Source organism: Oncorhynchus nerka, linkage group LG6 (genome assembly GCF_034236695.1).
Source record: "Oncorhynchus nerka isolate Pitt River linkage group LG6, Oner_Uvic_2.0, whole genome shotgun sequence".
Lineage (NCBI taxonomy): Eukaryota > Metazoa > Chordata > Actinopteri > Salmoniformes > Salmonidae > Oncorhynchus > Oncorhynchus nerka.
In genome coordinates this window covers 21635924-21652103 of record NC_088401.1, presented here as the reverse complement: position 1 = coordinate 21652103, position 16180 = coordinate 21635924, and the positions used below count along the sequence as shown (strand labels likewise).

At 44.0% G+C, this 16180-nt stretch overlaps 1 protein-coding gene across 2 annotated transcripts in view; it reads right to left on the bottom strand.

Annotated features, from left to right (window-relative positions):
* Positions 1-16180, bottom strand: part of LOC115130171 (histone-lysine N-methyltransferase 2C-like) — a 132210-nt gene that overhangs the window by 46020 nt on the left and 70010 nt on the right. For both annotated transcript variants that reach the window (XM_029661016.2, XM_029661021.2), the window contains 8 exons: positions 14621-14725; positions 14086-14133; positions 12532-12669; positions 6848-6880; positions 6119-6241; positions 5296-5452; positions 4656-4870; positions 4368-4441 (listed from right to left, as the gene is read on the bottom strand). In XM_029661016.2, coding sequence (XP_029516876.2) covers positions 4368-4441; positions 4656-4870; positions 5296-5452; positions 6119-6241; positions 6848-6880; positions 12532-12669; positions 14086-14133; positions 14621-14725 — 893 coding nt within the window. The remainder of the gene's footprint in view (positions 1-4367; positions 4442-4655; positions 4871-5295; positions 5453-6118; positions 6242-6847; positions 6881-12531; positions 12670-14085; positions 14134-14620; positions 14726-16180) is intronic.

The following is a 16180-nucleotide window of genomic DNA, read 5'->3' as shown; positions in this document are numbered from 1 at the left end:
TGCTTTGCTGGTGACACCGTCAGTGATTTATTTAGAATTCAACGCACAATTAACCAGTATGGCTACCACAGCATTCTGCAGCGACACGCCATCTCACCTGGTTTGCGGACAGTGGGACTATCATTTGTTTTTCAACAGGACAATGAACCAACACACCTCCAGGCTGTGTAAGGGCTATTTGACCAATAAGGAGAGTGATGGAGTGCTGCATCAGATGACCTGGCCTCCACAATCACCCAACCTCAACCCAATTGAGATGGTTTGGGACGAGTTGGACCGCAGAGTAATCAGCATATGTGGGAACTCCTCCACGACTGTTGGAAAAGCAATCCAGGTGAAGCTGGTTGAGAGAATGTCAAGAGTAGGCAAAGCTGTCATGAAGGCAAATGGTGGCTACTTTGAAGAATCTAAAATATATTTTGATATTTGTTTAACACTTCATGTGTTATGTCATAGTTTTGATGTATTCACTATTATTCTACAATGTAGAACATAGCAAAAACAAAGAAAAACCCTTGAATGAGTAGGTGTCTAAACTTTGACTTGTGTATATATATATATATATATACTGCTCAAAAAAATAAAGAGAACACTAAAATAACACATCCTAGATCTGAATGAATGAAATATTCTTATTAAATACTTTTTTCTTTACATAGTTGAATGTGCTGACAACAAAATCACACAAAAATGATCAATGGAAATCAAATTTATCAACCCATGGAGGTCTGGATTTGGAGTCACACTCAAAATTAAAGTGGAAAACCACACTACAGGCTGATCCAACTTTGATGTCCTTAAACAAGTCAAAAAGAGGCTCAGAAGTGTGTGTGGCCTCCACGTGCCTGTATGACCTCCCTACAATGCCTGGGCATGCTCCTGATGAGGTGGCGGATGGTCTCCTGAGGGATCTCCTCCCAGACCTGGACTAAAGCATCCGCCAACTCCTGGACAGTCTGTGGTGCAATGTGGCGTTGGTGGATGGAGCGAGACATGATCTCCCAGATGTGCTCAATTGGATTCAGGTCTGGGGAACGGGCGGGCCAGTCCATAGCATCAATGCCTTCCTCTTGCAGGAACTGCTGACACACTCCAGCCACATGAGGTCTAGCATTGTCTTGCATTAGGAGGAACCCAGGGCCAACCGCACCAGCATATGGTCTCACAAGGGGTCTGAGGATCTCATCTCGGTACCTAATGGCAGTCAGGCTACCTCTGGCGAGCACATGGAGGGCTGTGCGGCCCCCCAAAGAAATGCCACCCCACACCATGACTGACCCATCGCCAAACCAGTCATGCTGGAGGATGTTGCAGGCAGCAGAACGTTCTCCACGGTGTCTCCAGACTGTCACGTCTGTCACATGTGCTCAGTGTGAACCTGCTTTCATCTGTGAAGAGCACAGGGCGCCAGTGGCGAATTTGCCAATCTTGGTGTTCTCTGGCAAATGCCAAACGTCCTGCACGGTGTTGGGCTGTAAGCACAACCCCCACCTGTGGACGTCGGGCCCTCATACCACCCTCATGGGGTCTGTTTCTGACCGTTTGAGCAGACACATGCACATTTGTGGCCTGCTGGAGGTCATTTTGCAGGGCTCTGGCAGTGCTCCTCCTGCTCCTCCTTGCACAAAGGCGGAGGTAGCGGTCCTGCTGCTGGGTTGTTGCCCTCCTACGGCCTCCTCCACGTCTCCTGATGTACTGGCCTGTCTCCTGGTAGCGCCTCCATGCTCTGGACACTACGCTGACAGACACTGCAAACCTTCTTGCCACAGCTCGCATTGATGTGCCATCCTGGATGAGCTGCACTACCTGAGCCACTTGTGTGGGTTGTAGACTCCGTCTCGTGCTACCACTAGAGTGAAAGCACCGCCAGCATTCAAAAGTGACCATAACATCAGCCAGGAAGCATAGGAACTGAGAAGTGGTCTGTGGTCACCACCTGCAGAACCACTCCTTTATTGGGGGTGTCTTGCTAATTGCCTATAACTTCCACCTGTTGTCTATTCCATTTGCACAACAGCATGTGAAATGTATTGTTAATCAGTGTTGCTTCCTAAGTGGACAGTTTGATTTCACAGAAGTGTGATTGACTTGGAGTTACATTGTGTTGTTTAAGTGTTCCCTTTATTTTTTTGAGCAGTGTATATACTGCATATACACTACCGTTCAAAAGTTTGGGGTCACATAGAAATGTCCTTGTTTTTGAAAGAAAAACACTTTTATTTGTTAAAATTAAAATAACATCAAATTAATCAGAAATACAGTGTAGACATTGTTCATGTTGTAAATTACTATTGTAGCTGGAAACGGCTGATTTTTAAAAATGTATTATTCTTTTTACCTCCTTTTTCTCACTAATTTCGTAGTATCCTATTGTTAGTTGTTACTATCTTGTCTCATCGCTACAACTCCCGTACGGTCTCGGGAAAGACGAAGGTCGAAAGCCATGCGTCCTCCGAAACGCAATTAAAGGACAAATACATTAGTGTCGAGTTTGAGAAACAGACTCCTCAAAAGTCCTACCTAGAAGGCCAGCATCCCGGAGTCGCCTCTTTACTGTTGACGTTGAGACTGGCAGCTTCATTAAATAGTACCCGCAAAACACCAACATCAACAGGAAAGAGGCGACTCTGGGATGCTGGCCTTCTAGGTAGAACTTTTGAGGAGTCTGTTTCTCAAACTAGACACTAATGTATTTGTCCTCTTTCTCAGTTGTGCACCTCCCACTCCTGTCTTGGTTTCTTTACCTTATGTTTTCCCCATCTACAATCACCCAATCTCATCAACAACAAAGAAATTGACATGCAGAGCATCGTTGAATGTCATCATGGAAAAAATCTAACAGTCCTGAAAAACCCTCAAATAACTATCTGTAAAGTTGGAAAACTTACTAGGCACAACATTTAAACAGAACAAAGATAAGAGAAGGGACAGAGAGAGAGAGAGAGAGAGAGAGACCTTAGGTTTATAATGCCATCAGAAAACAGAGGAACAGAACAAAGATAAGAGAAGGGACAGAGAGAGAGAGAGAGAGAGCCCTTAGGTTTATAATGCCGTCAGAAAACAGAGGAACAAAACAAAGATAAGAGAAGGGACAGAGAGAGAGCGAGAGAGAGAGAGAGCCCTTAGGTTTATAATGCCATCAGAAAACAGAGGAACAGAACAAAGATAAGAGAAGGGACAGAGAGAGAGAGAGAGAGAGAGCCCTTATGTTTATAATGCCATCAGAAAACAGAGGAACAGAACAAAGATAAGAGAAGGGACAGAGAGAGAGAGAGAGAGAGAGAGAGCCCTTAGGTTTATAATGCCATCAGAAAACAGAGGAACAGAACAAAGATAAGAGAAGGGACAGAGAGAGAGAGAGAGAGAGAGAGCCCTTAGGTTTATAATGCCATCAGAAAACAGAGGAACAGAACAAAGATAAGAGAAGGGACAGAGAGAGAGAGAGAGCCCTTAGGTTTATAATGCCATCAGAAAACAGAGGAACAGAACAAAGATAAGAGAAGGGACAGAGAGAGAGAGAGCCCTTAGGTTTATAATGCCATCAGAAAACAGAGGAACAGAACAAAGATAAGAGAAGGGACAGAGAGAGAGAGCCCTTAGGTTTATAATGCCATCAGAAAACAGAGGAACAGAACAAAGATAAGAGAAGGGACAGAGAGAGAGCCCTTAGGTTTATAATGCCATCAGAAAACAGAGGAACAGAACAAAGATAAGAGAAGGGACAGAGAGAGAGAGAGAGAGCGAGAGACCTTAGGTTTATAATGTCATCAGAAAACAGAGGAACAGAACAAAGATAAGAGAAGGGACAGAGAGAGAGAGAGCCCTTAGGTTTATAATGCCATCAGAAAACAGAGGAACAGAACAAAGATAAGAGAAGGGACAGAGAGAGAGAGCCCTTAGGTTTATAATGCCATCAGAAAACAGAGGAACAGAACAAAGATAAGAGAAGGGACAGAGAGAGAGAGGGAGAGAGAGAGAGAGCCCTTAGGTTTATAATGCCATCAGAAAACAGAGGAACAGAACAAAACAAATACCGTCCTTCTCCCTAATGGCCTCTTGAACATTTCGTCAGTGATTGGCTGCTTTCCTTTCATTCATCAGTCCAATAAACATAGGGCCCCATTCAATCAAAATCTCAAATCAGGTTTGTGGAGTAAGTCAATAACAAAGTTGTTCTGGTGAAGTAGAAATAATTCATTTTTGATTGGTACTACGGCTGTTTTCGTTGGAAGTTTTGCCATTATTACTTCAATGTATGGATTTTGTCTAGAGGTTTTACAAACTTCTCTTCAGCAATCAGGAAAACCAAATGCTCATTAAATTAAGTGCATTGAATCATAGTCCAGCGTGGATGTAAACAAACTTACCACATATGGGGCCCTGTCCTGGGAACTGGCTTTCCTCCATAATTTTGCGATTTGTTTCACTCTCATAGCCCAGTCTGAGATAGAAAAAAGATTAGCTAAAACGTACAGCGCTAGGACACACATGCAATATGGCCAAGTAGAGTACCTTTTCTAGTCTCGTTTTCACAATGTCCATACAATCTTTTAAATGGGTGCGACAACTTGGAACTCATTATTTTTATTAATAAAAAACATTTGTTTTCGATAATTCACACAAGAATTTTAGAGAACCAAACATTCTGTACCAACCTGGGAACTCCCCTAGGAGGTTGGGAAAGTTGACGTTGGTGTAAAGGACTGGGGCCACAGTGGCCATCTCGCCCAGAGTCTCCTCCTTCTCCCACTTGAGCGTGCTCCTCTGTGCGTTGGACATGGTGTCTGTCTCTCCCTCTGAAAGGGGGCCGGGGACGGGCGCGCTCCATGGAACCACTACGTCACCCCCCATCTGGCTAAACTTCTTGTCCCTGGAAGGAGCTCTCTGGTTACACATTATATTGACTTATACCATTGCATTGTTGGATACTCGTTTCTGATTTGCTTGAAGGGCATTCTAGAGACACATTATTATTACATTTGCACTTTCTATGTCACTTACAATGTGGATCACCTTGAGGCAAATGTAGTTTTGGCTTTAGTATAAAAAAATACATCCTATTCATTGATGGAGATATTAACGCTAACAAGTGAGCAGACCTCAGAGGAAAAAAAATGTTTAAAGCGAACTACAATGAAGTCCAAACAATGGAGGAAAACATAGTCAAGAAGACTCAATAGGTAAATAAAACAGCACCCAATTGATTGCCTTCCAGCAGTTGTCTTTAAAGGTGAAAGCAATGCTCTAGTAATACGCCGGAGGGGTACAAGAGCTTCCTGCTATGCCAGCTCTTACCTCATATTCTCTTGGAAAGGCATTCTGTGGATGGGCGAGAAGTTGCTGGGGCCATAGGGGCCTGTGCCGCCGGGCATCATGGGAGTTGGAGGAAAATGGGGGTTGGGCCCCATCATGCCGTTTATCATTGGCATCCGGGGGAACATCCCACCGTCACCTGCAACAGAGAGCATAGAGAATGTTAGATAAGTAGTTCCATACATACATTGATTATACAAAACATCAAAAACCTCATCTTTCCAAGACAGACTGACCAGGTGAAAACTATGATCTCTTATTGATAAATCCACTTCAGTCAGTGTAGATTAAGAGGTGGAGACCGGTCAAAGAAAGATGTTTCATCCGTGAAACAATTGAGACATGGATTGTGCATGTGTGCCATTCAGAGGGTGAAATGTGCAAGACAAAACATTTAAGTGCTTTTGAACACAACAGTTTCCTGTGTGTGTCAAGAACGGTCCACCACCCAAAGGACATCCAGCCAACTTGACAACTTTGGGAAGCATTGGATTCAACATGGGTCAGCATCCCTGTGGAACACTTTTGATACCTTGTAGAATCCATGCCCTAACAAATTCAGGCTGTTCTGAGGGCCAAATGGGTGGGGTGGTGCAACTCAATATTTAGGTGTTCCTAATGTTTGATATACTCACATTTACATCCACATGTCCTGTTGATTATGTGAACATGACATGCATATAAATCAATGTGCTCCTCAATGATCAATAAATGCCCATGGTTATACATTCATTTTACAGTCAATAGTAGATTATATAAAAATGTGACATAATACAATTCTCCAAGAGGCTTTGGGTGGTGGTACCTGGGTTTGGAAGGGCCATGGCTCCAGGTCCACTGGCCCCAGGGTGAGACAGCTGTGGAGGCTGGCTGGTGCTGGGACTAAGGACCGCTGTGAAGAGGTCTTCCACATCCTTCCCCTCCAGCTCTTTAGGCAATGAAATAAATGACGTTGATGAGCGTATTTTATTTTTAAAAACAACTTTCTCCCCAATTTCGTGGTATCCAATTGGTAGTTACAGTCTTGTGCCATTGCTGCAACTCCTGTACGGATACGGGAGAGGCGAAGGTCGAGAGCCATGAGTCCTCCGAAACACAACCCTGCCAAGCCACACTGCTCGCTTTATCCGAAAGCCAGCCACACCAATGTGTCGGAGGAAACACCGTACAACCGGCAACCGTGTCAGCTCACATACGCCCGGCCAGCCACAGGAGTCGCTAGAACGCGATGGGACAAGGACATCTCTGCCAGCCAAACGGTCCCCTAACTGGGATGACGCTGGACCAATTGTGCACCGTGTCCTGGTTGTGGCCGGCTGCGACACAGCCTGGAATGGTACCCGGGTCTGTAGTGAAGCCTCAAGCACTGCGATGCTGTGCACATACTTTAAACCACCATCGATAAGTGTCGTTCAAATCTTTCAATTATATAAAACTGATCATCTCTGACATACAACTGAATGAACAACTCTCAGAAGAACTATCTAGGTTGGGCCTTAATGGGCCTGAAAAGATTCATATCAAAACCACAAACCTGGGATTTTGTAGAGTTTACTGAGAATTGCACCTGAAAAAGACAAAGAAATGCTTATTACATTACTGCAATGATATAGACACAGTACCAGTCAAAAGTTTGGACACACCTACGCATTTCAATGGGTTTTGTTTATTTTACTATTTTCTACATTGTAGAATAATAGTGAAGACATCAATACTAGGAAATAACACATATTGAATGATGTAGTAACCCAAAAAGTATTAAACAAATCCAAACATATTTTTTAAAGTAGCCACACTTTGCTTTGACCTCTTGGCATTCTCTCAACGAGTTACTACATCATGTGGTAGTCACCTGGAATTAATTTAAATTAAACAGGTGTCCCTTCTTAAGTTAATTTGAGCCAATCAGTTGTGTTGTGAAATGGTAGGGGTGGAATACAGAAGATGGTCTTTTACCAAATAGGGCTAAGTCCATTCTATGGCAAGAACAGCTACAATAGGCAAAGATAAATGACAGTCAATGCAGAACATTTCAAGAACTTTGAAAGTTTCTTCAAATGCATTCGCAAAAACCATCAAGCGCTATGATGAAACTGGCTTTCATGAGGACCGCCACAGGAAAGGAAGACCCAGAGTTACCTATGCTTCAGAGGATAAGTTCATTAGCGTTACCAGCCTCAGAAATTGCAGCCCAAAAATAATGCTTCATAGAGTTAAAGTAACAGACATATCTCAACATCAACTGTTCAGAGGAGATTGCATGAAACAGGCCTTCATGGTTGAATTGCTGCAAAGAAACAACAACTACAACTACTGAAGAAAAGTCAGTCAACAAGTGCTCAGCATATGTGGGAACTCCTTCAAGACGGTTGGAAAAGCACTCCTCATGAAGCTGGTTGAGAGAATGACAAGAGTGTACAAAGCTGTCATCAAGGCAAAGGGTAGCAACTTTGAATAATCTAAAATATAAAGTATATTTTGATTGGTTTAACACTTTTTTGGTAACTACATGATTCCATGTGTTATTTAATAGTTCTGATTTCTTCATTATTTTTTACAATGTTGAAAATAGTAAAAATAAAGAATACCATTGAATGAGTAGGTGTGTCCAAATATTTAGCCTTCGGAAAGCATTAAGACCACTCGACTTTCACATTTTGTTACGTTACAACCTTATTCTACAATTGATTAAATTATTGAAAAAAGCAATCTACACACACCTCAAAATGACAAAGGGAAAACAGGTCATTTTTGTAAATAAAAAATGAATACCTTATTAACATAAGTATTCAGACCCTTTGCTATGAGACTCAAAATTGAGCTCGGGTGCATCCTGTTTCCATTGATCATCCTTGAGATGTTTCACCAACTTGATTGGAGTCCACCTGTGGTGAATTCAATTGATTGGACATGATTTGGAAAGGCACACAGCTGTCTATATAAAGGTCCCACAGTTGACAGTGCATGTCAGAGCAAAAACCAAGTCATGAGGTTGAAGTAATTGTCCATAGAGCTCAGAGACAGGGTTGTGTCGAGGCACAGATCTGGGGAAGGGTACCAAAACATTTCTGCAGCATTGAAGGTCCCCAAGAACACATTGGCCTCCATCATTCTTAAATGGAAGAAGTTTGGAACCACCTAGACTCTTCCTAGAGCTGGCCGTCTGGCCAAACTGAGCAATCAGGGGAGAAGGGCCTTGGTTAGGGAGGTGACCAAGAACCCGATGGTCACTTTGACAGAGCTCTAGAGTTCCTCTGTGGAGATGGGAGAACATTCCAGAAGGATAACCATCTCTACAGCACTCTACCAATCAGGCCTTTCATGGCCAGACAGAAGCCACTCCTCAGTAAAAAGGCTCACGACAGTCCGCTTGGAGTTTTCCAAAAGGCACCTAAAGAGTCTCGGACCTGATGAAACCAAGATTGAACTCTTCGGCCTGAATGCCAAGCGTCACGTCTGGAGGAAACCTGGCACCATTCCGACGGGGAAGCATGGTGGTGACAGCATCATGCTGTGGGGGTGTTTTTCAGCGGCAGGGACTGGGAGACTCGTCAGGATCAAGGGAAAGATGAACAGAGCAAAGCACGAGAGATACTTGAATGAAAGACGAAAACCTGCACCAGAGAGCTCAGGACCTTAGACTGCGGCAATGGTTCACGTTCCAACAGGACAACGACCCTAAGCAAACAGCCAAGACAACGCAGGAGTGGCTTCAGCACAAGGCCCTCAATGAGCAGTGTGTATATATATATATATATACACTGCTCAAAAAAATAAAGGGAACACTTAAACAACACAATGTAACTCCAAGTCAATCACACTTCTGTGAAATCAAACTGTCCACTAAGGAAGCAACACTGATTGACAATACATTTCACATGCTGTTGTGCAAATGGAATAGACAACAGGTGGAAATTATAGGCAATTTGCAAGACACCCCCAATAAAGGAGTGGTTCTGCAGGTGGGGACCACAGACCACTTCTCAGTTCCTATGCTTCCTGGCTGATGATTTGGTCACTTTTGAATGCTGGCGGTGCTTTCACTCTAGTGGTAGCATGAGACGGAGTCTACAACCCACACAAGTGGCTCAGGTAGTGCAGCTCATCCAGGATGGCACATCAATGCGAGCTGTGGCAAGAAGGTTTGCTGTGTCTGTCAGCGTAGTGTCCAGAGCATGGAGGCGCTACCAGGAGACAGGCCAGTACATCAGGAGACGTGGAGGAGGCCGTAGGAGGGCAACAACCCAGCAGCAGGACCGCTACCTCCACCTTTGTGCAAGGAGGAGCACTGCCAGAGCCCTGCAAAATGACCTCCAGCAGGCCACAAATGTGCATGTGTCTGCTCAAACGGTCAGAAACAGACTCCATGAGGGTGGTATGAGGGCCCGACGTCCACAGGTGGGGGTTGTGCTTACAGCCCAACACCGTGCAGGACATTTGGCATTTGCCAGAGAACACCAAGATTGGAAAATTCACCACTGGCACCCTGTGCTCTTCACAGATGAAAGCAGGTTCACACTGAGCACGTGACAGAGTCTGGAGACGCCGTGGAGAACGTTCTGCTGCCTGCAACATCCTCCAGCATGACTGGTTTGGCGATGGGTCAATCATGGTGTGGGGTGGCATTTCTTTGGGGGGCCGCACAGCCCTCCATGTGCTCGCCAGAGGTAGCCTGACTGCCATTAGGTACCGAGATGAGATCCTCAGACCCCTTGTGAGACTATATGCTGGTGCGGTTGGCCCTGGGTTCCTCCTAATGCAAGACAATGCTAGACCTCATGTGGCTGGAGTGTGTCAGCAGTTCCTGCAAGAGGAAGGCATTGATGCTATGGACTGGCCCGCCCGTTCCCCAGACCTGAATCCAATTGAGCACATCTGGGACATCATGTCTCGCTCCATCCACCAACGCCTGGTTGCACCACAGACTGTCCAGGAGATGGCGGATGCTTTAGTCCAGGTCTGGGAGGAGATCCCTCAGGAGACCATCCACCACCTCATCAGGAGCATGCCCAGGCATTGTAGGGAGGTCATACAGGCACACGGAGGCCATACACTAATTTTGACTTGTTTTAAGGACGTTGGATCCGCCTGTAGTGTGGTTTTCCACTTTAATTTTGAGTGTGACTCCAAATCCAGACCTCCATGGTTTGATAAATTTGATTTCCATTGATCATTTTTGTGTGATTTTGTTGTCAGCACATTCAACTATGTAATGAAAAAAGTATTTAATAAGAATATTTCATTCATTCAGATCTAGGATGTTATTTTAGTGTTCCCTTTATTTTTTTGAGCAGTGTATATAGATGTGTATATCATCTCAGCAAAAAAAGAAATGTCCTCTCACTGTCAACTTAACATGTGTAAATATTTGTATGAACATAACAAGATTCAACAACTGAGACATAAACCGAACAAGTTCTACAGACATGTGACTAATAGAAATGGAATAATGTGTCCCTGAACAAAGGGGGCTTCAAAATCAAAAAGTAACAGTATCTGGTGTGGCAACCAGCTGCATTAAGTACTGCAGTGCATCTCTTCCTCATGGACTGTACCAGATTTGCCACTCTTCCACCAAGGCACCTGCAAGTTTCTGGACATTTCTGGGGGGAATGGCCCTAGCCCTCACCCCTGATCCAACAGGTCCCAGACGTGTTCAATGGGATTGAGATCTGGCCTCTTCGCTGGCCAAGGCAGAACACTGACATTCCTGTCTTGCAGGAAATCATGCACAGAATGAGCAGTATGGCTGGTGGCGAATCCGACCATCACCCCTGGTGAGACAAAACAGCGGCTCGTCAGTGAAGAGCAGTGACGGTGGCTTTGTGCCCATAGGCGACGTTGTTGCCGGTGATGTCTGGTGAGAACCTGCCTTATAACAGGCCTACAAGCCCTCAGTCCAGCCTGTCTCAGCCGATTGCGGACAGTTTGAGCACTGATGGAGGGATTCTGGGTTAACTCGGGCAGTTGTTGTTGCCATCCTGTACCTGTCCCGCAGGTGTGATGTTAGGATGTACCAATCTTGCGCAGGTGTTGTTACACGTGGTCTCCGCCACTGCGAGAACAATCAGCTGTCCGTCCTGTCTCACTGTAGTGCTGTCTTAGGCGTCTCACAGTACGGACATTGCAATGGCCACATCTGCAGTCCTCATGCCTCCTTGCAGCATGCAAGGGGCGGCAGGGTAGCCTAGTGGTTAGAGCGTTGGACTAGTAACCGGAAAGTTGCAAGTTCAAACCCCTGAGCTGGTACAAATCTGTCGTTCTGCCCCTGAACAGGCAGTTAACCCACTGTTCCTAGGCCGTCATTGTAAATAAGAATTTGTTCTTAACTGACTTGCCTAGTAAAATAAAGGTACATTTTTTTTATGCGTAAGGCACAGTCTCAGATGAGCAGGGACCCTGGGCATCTTTCTCTTGGTGTTTTTCAGAATCAGTAGAAAGACTTCTTAGTATCCTAAGTTTTCATAACTGTAACCTAAATTGCCTACCGTCTGTAAGCTGTTAGTGTCTTAACGACCGTTACACAGGTGCATGCTCATGAATTGTTTGTTTCATTGAACAAGCATGGGAAAGTGTTTAAACCCTTTACAATTAAGATCTGTGAAGTTATTTGGATTTTTACAAAGTAACTTTGAAAGACAGGTTCCTGAAAAAGGGACAAGGGATAAATCTCTGCCAAGAAAACAGGGTAGACCTCCCTATTTGTCAACACTTAACTTTGCGAGAACATCAGCTAAACTGAGCAAACATTATTTACTTAGCGTTCCATGATTTTGTAATCTGGCATTTGATTCGACCACCATGGCTTCTATATACACTGCAGTTGCTCCATGTGATGGATACTGTACAGCGCATACGCAACTCTAGGAAGACATACTTATTTTTCCATTTTTGACTTTTAGGGGCAGTTTCGCCGACTCAGATTAAGCGTAGTTCTGCCTAAAAGTGCTTTCAATGGAGATTGTTCTTTGCTAATGCTTTAGTCCAGAACTAGGCTTAATCTGCGTCTAGGAAACCAACCCTGAATCCATGTACTGATGTTGACCAGGGAAACCAGGTGGTGTGCAACTCTCTGGCCAATTATACATCAATACATCAGTGAGTGGGAGGAGAAAACAGACACTGAAGCCCTGGAGATTTACACCTCTGCTCTTCACCAATGACACCGATTAAGCAGCACATCCGGTAGACAGTCAAAATTCAACATGGCCGTCTTACCATCTGTGACCATCTTGTCCAGTTCTGGGCTCAGGATGACATCCAGAGGCTCCTCCTGTAGAGCCCTGGGCCCCCGGCCTGCAGAGCCCTGACAGGACCCAATGGGATCATCAGAGATGGGGGCCATGTCCAGACCAGCTAGGGGATGGCAGAAAAGGTCAAAGGGATGGTGAGGGGAGGGTGGTCACACAGGCGCACACACCCACACAGTCCACTTTTATGTTAAAAAGCAACACACTAGCCCCCCACCCACCCACCAACCAACCCCCCTAAAAACTGGAAGCTGTCACACCAAAGACTAAATCAGAGTTGACTGGCAATTTATTTTAGAACTGTGTCTGAGTGCTGGGTATTGGAGGAAGAAATAAAAAGAGAAAGAGGAGAGAGAGAAAGCGAGGAGAAAGAGGAAGAGAGGAGAAGGAGAGAGAGCTGATCATTCATGTCACGGTTGTAAAATAAGCTCTCCATGCATTTTCTTCCCCTAACAAAATTTTCCAAGAATAGCAATAAACTAATTTGTGTTGCCTGCTCGACGGAGTGGAAAGAGAGAGGGGGGGTTCTTAAAAAATAGTCACACTACTTTCATCATCGTTCGGATCCTGCCCACATTCGAATAAACGAGGGCTTAATCAATGAAAAAAGTTATGGAAGATTGCAATGATTAATCATCATAACCGTTGTCTAACATCAGAGGGGGTCGGAGGTTCATGCACATTTTACTGTGGCGCACACTCCACTAGTTTGCCATGGTTTTTTTTGTCAGAAGAAGCTACTTTGCGTGTGACCATAAATGAACTGGATATAAGGGAAGAGATGCATTGAGACCACAGATACTGCATATGGCCTGAAAGGAAAGAATAAAGGCTAAAGTAACTTATTGTTTTCATAAAACTAGTCATATGCTTCAGGGCATTCAGGCGTTCTCGTAAAACACAGTTTGTTCTTAAATAATCTCTCAGACAAATAGAAGGGTGGAAAATGAAAATCACTATACAACACTGCAAAACTGGATAGATAAAATATATTTCTTTGTTTCACAGACTCAAGGCGACAGAGAAAAAAGGAAACCTTGCCGGCTCAATAAATAAAATACTCATTGCTACTCATTGGTAACTGCTCCATGGAATGCAAGAACTGTGAGACATTCAGTTCAAACGTTGTTACATTGTATGACTAGAGGAAGCTCACTTTTTAACCCACACAACTTAAACTCAGCTGTGGTGAAAAGGTAGTAAACACTAAAACATATCAATCGAAACCAACTGAATTACATAAAAACAACATTTTTTAATGGGCACCTCAAATAATTGTTTTGCCCAATACCACTGAACAGTCCATAGACATGCAGATTGGTGCGTGGTTAGTAACACCGCAGTAGTTAGTCAAAGAGCCTGGACAGTGCTACAGTGTGAGAAAGGAGTGGGGTGCACAGACCACAGATCAAGAGAGAAGGAAGGATATGCAAATGCAGTGAGCAGGCCCAGCGTGGGAGAAGTGGAGGGAGGGGGCAGCTCTACTCCTAAGAGGCCAGATGGGCCCGAGGACTTCTCTTACCAAAAGGAGAAGGAGGGCTGTCGACCTGGAAAGGGCAAAAATCAAGACCTACAGGAACCCAAAACCAGATTATTATAAATTGAGGGAGAAAAGCAGGTGTAATAAAATGCTAATGCTATTGATACTACTTGAAGCAGCTCAATGTGATGCCACACCATCTCGTCATAGTTGTGACATAATATCAACAACCATCATAACACGTCCTAGCACAGACCTGGGTTTGAATAGTATTGGTTCTCTTTCAAATATGCAGGCATCAAGACAGGCTTTTCAAGTAAACTGTTCGAAAGCAAAAATGATGCACACAGACAGAAGGGTTGGCCAGAGTAGGCACAGCAAACCAAGAGTATTATTCAATGTGCAATACAATACAAGTGAAGGAAAATGCCAAATCATAAGTAAAGATGCAACAGAGAAATTCCATAGGTGTTTGTGTATGGTGTTGACCTTGCTAGTGACAGGAAGAGTGCGTATTTGAGTGGGCAGAGGAGACAGGAAGTAGAGGCTGCCATTTTGGAGGAGGGGAGGGGTCTACCTGAGTCATTCCCCTGCTTCACCAGATCATCCGACAGCATTCCCAGGAGATCTGCATCCGTGCTCAGGACTTCCGGAAGGTCCACTAAGGGATCCTCGGAATTGGCTGGAGAAGGAGATGATATACATACCCCATAATGACAAAGCGAAAACAGGGTTTTAGAATTTTTTGCAAACGTATTAAAAAATAAAAACATAAATACCTTATTAACATAAGTAGTCAGACCCTTTGCTATAAGACTCGAAAATGAGCTAAGGTGCATCCTTTTTCCATTGATTATCCTTGAGATATTTCTACAACTTGATTGAAGTCCACCTGTGGTGAATTCAATTGATTGGACATGACCAGAAGGTTGCGAGATCGAATCCCCGACCTGACAAGGTAAAAATCTGTCGTTCTGCACCTGAACAAGGCACTTAACCCACAGTTCCTAGGCCGTCATTGAAAATAAGAATTTGTTCATAACTGACTTGCCTAGTTAAATAAAAGTGAAATAAAAATGACCAAAGAGGGAATTTAGCAGCGTGGACGAGTGGGAGGGCAAATTGCGTTCTGAAGGATACTAGAGCAGGGGTCTTCAACGTTTTCAGGCATGAGAGCTACTTTTATAACATGTCGCAAGCTCCTCATCTTTGGATAGCTTTCAAATAGGCACATTCTACTTCTACCCTGCAACTCTTCCCCGGGTCCTTGGTGTCAATATAATGGTTAATAAACAGTATTTGGCATGACAGGGCCCATAACATTTTATTTTGTATTTTCCCAAATTCTGTATTGACAAAGAAACCGATTTGAAGACAACAGGTAATGACATCACTGTGCATCAATGATATGACCACTGTTTCGTTGATTGACTGAATTTTAACCCAATGACCACTGATCGTCTTGAAATCTAGCTGGGTAGATAGGCAATGAGCTGAGGTAAACGGCAATATGTAATGGTTATTTGTTGGAAGACCAACCCATGTAGTAAACTCCGGCGTAAAGAGAGCCATTCGCTATTGAAGTTTTATACCGGAAGGAGCAACGCATATTATGCACATCATTGTTTTGGTAAACGCACAGATTCAGCTGTTTACATATCAATCAGTATGGCGACTAAGTCAGGGAAAGCTAAATCTAAGTCTAGATATACAGATGTACACACAATTTTAGAATAAATTGATCGGGAAAGTGAGAGAGATTGTTGTAGGACGATTCATTTAGTGATTCCCAAGTGGAGGAGTATTTTTTGAACGGAGAGGACATCGTTTTGGACTGGTAAGTTCTTCTCATGCAAATGTCCTATGCGTGTTCCCAGTAGGCAACTTGCAGCACTTTTCATAGCGTGTTGGAGTGTAAATGACTGTATATGTGGAAAAGATTACTAAAGATGAGCAGACAGGATTGAAGGTTGATGGGGGATGGTGGAAGAAACCATGTGAATTTACAACTTTTGACAACAAAAAACTTGAGGAAAAACTTAAGGGAAATAGTACTGTTCATCTAGAGGAGGAGGGGGACCCAAACTAATACAAGGCCACTTTTTTTACATTCTGGGTTTGTTAGAAAGATGGCATT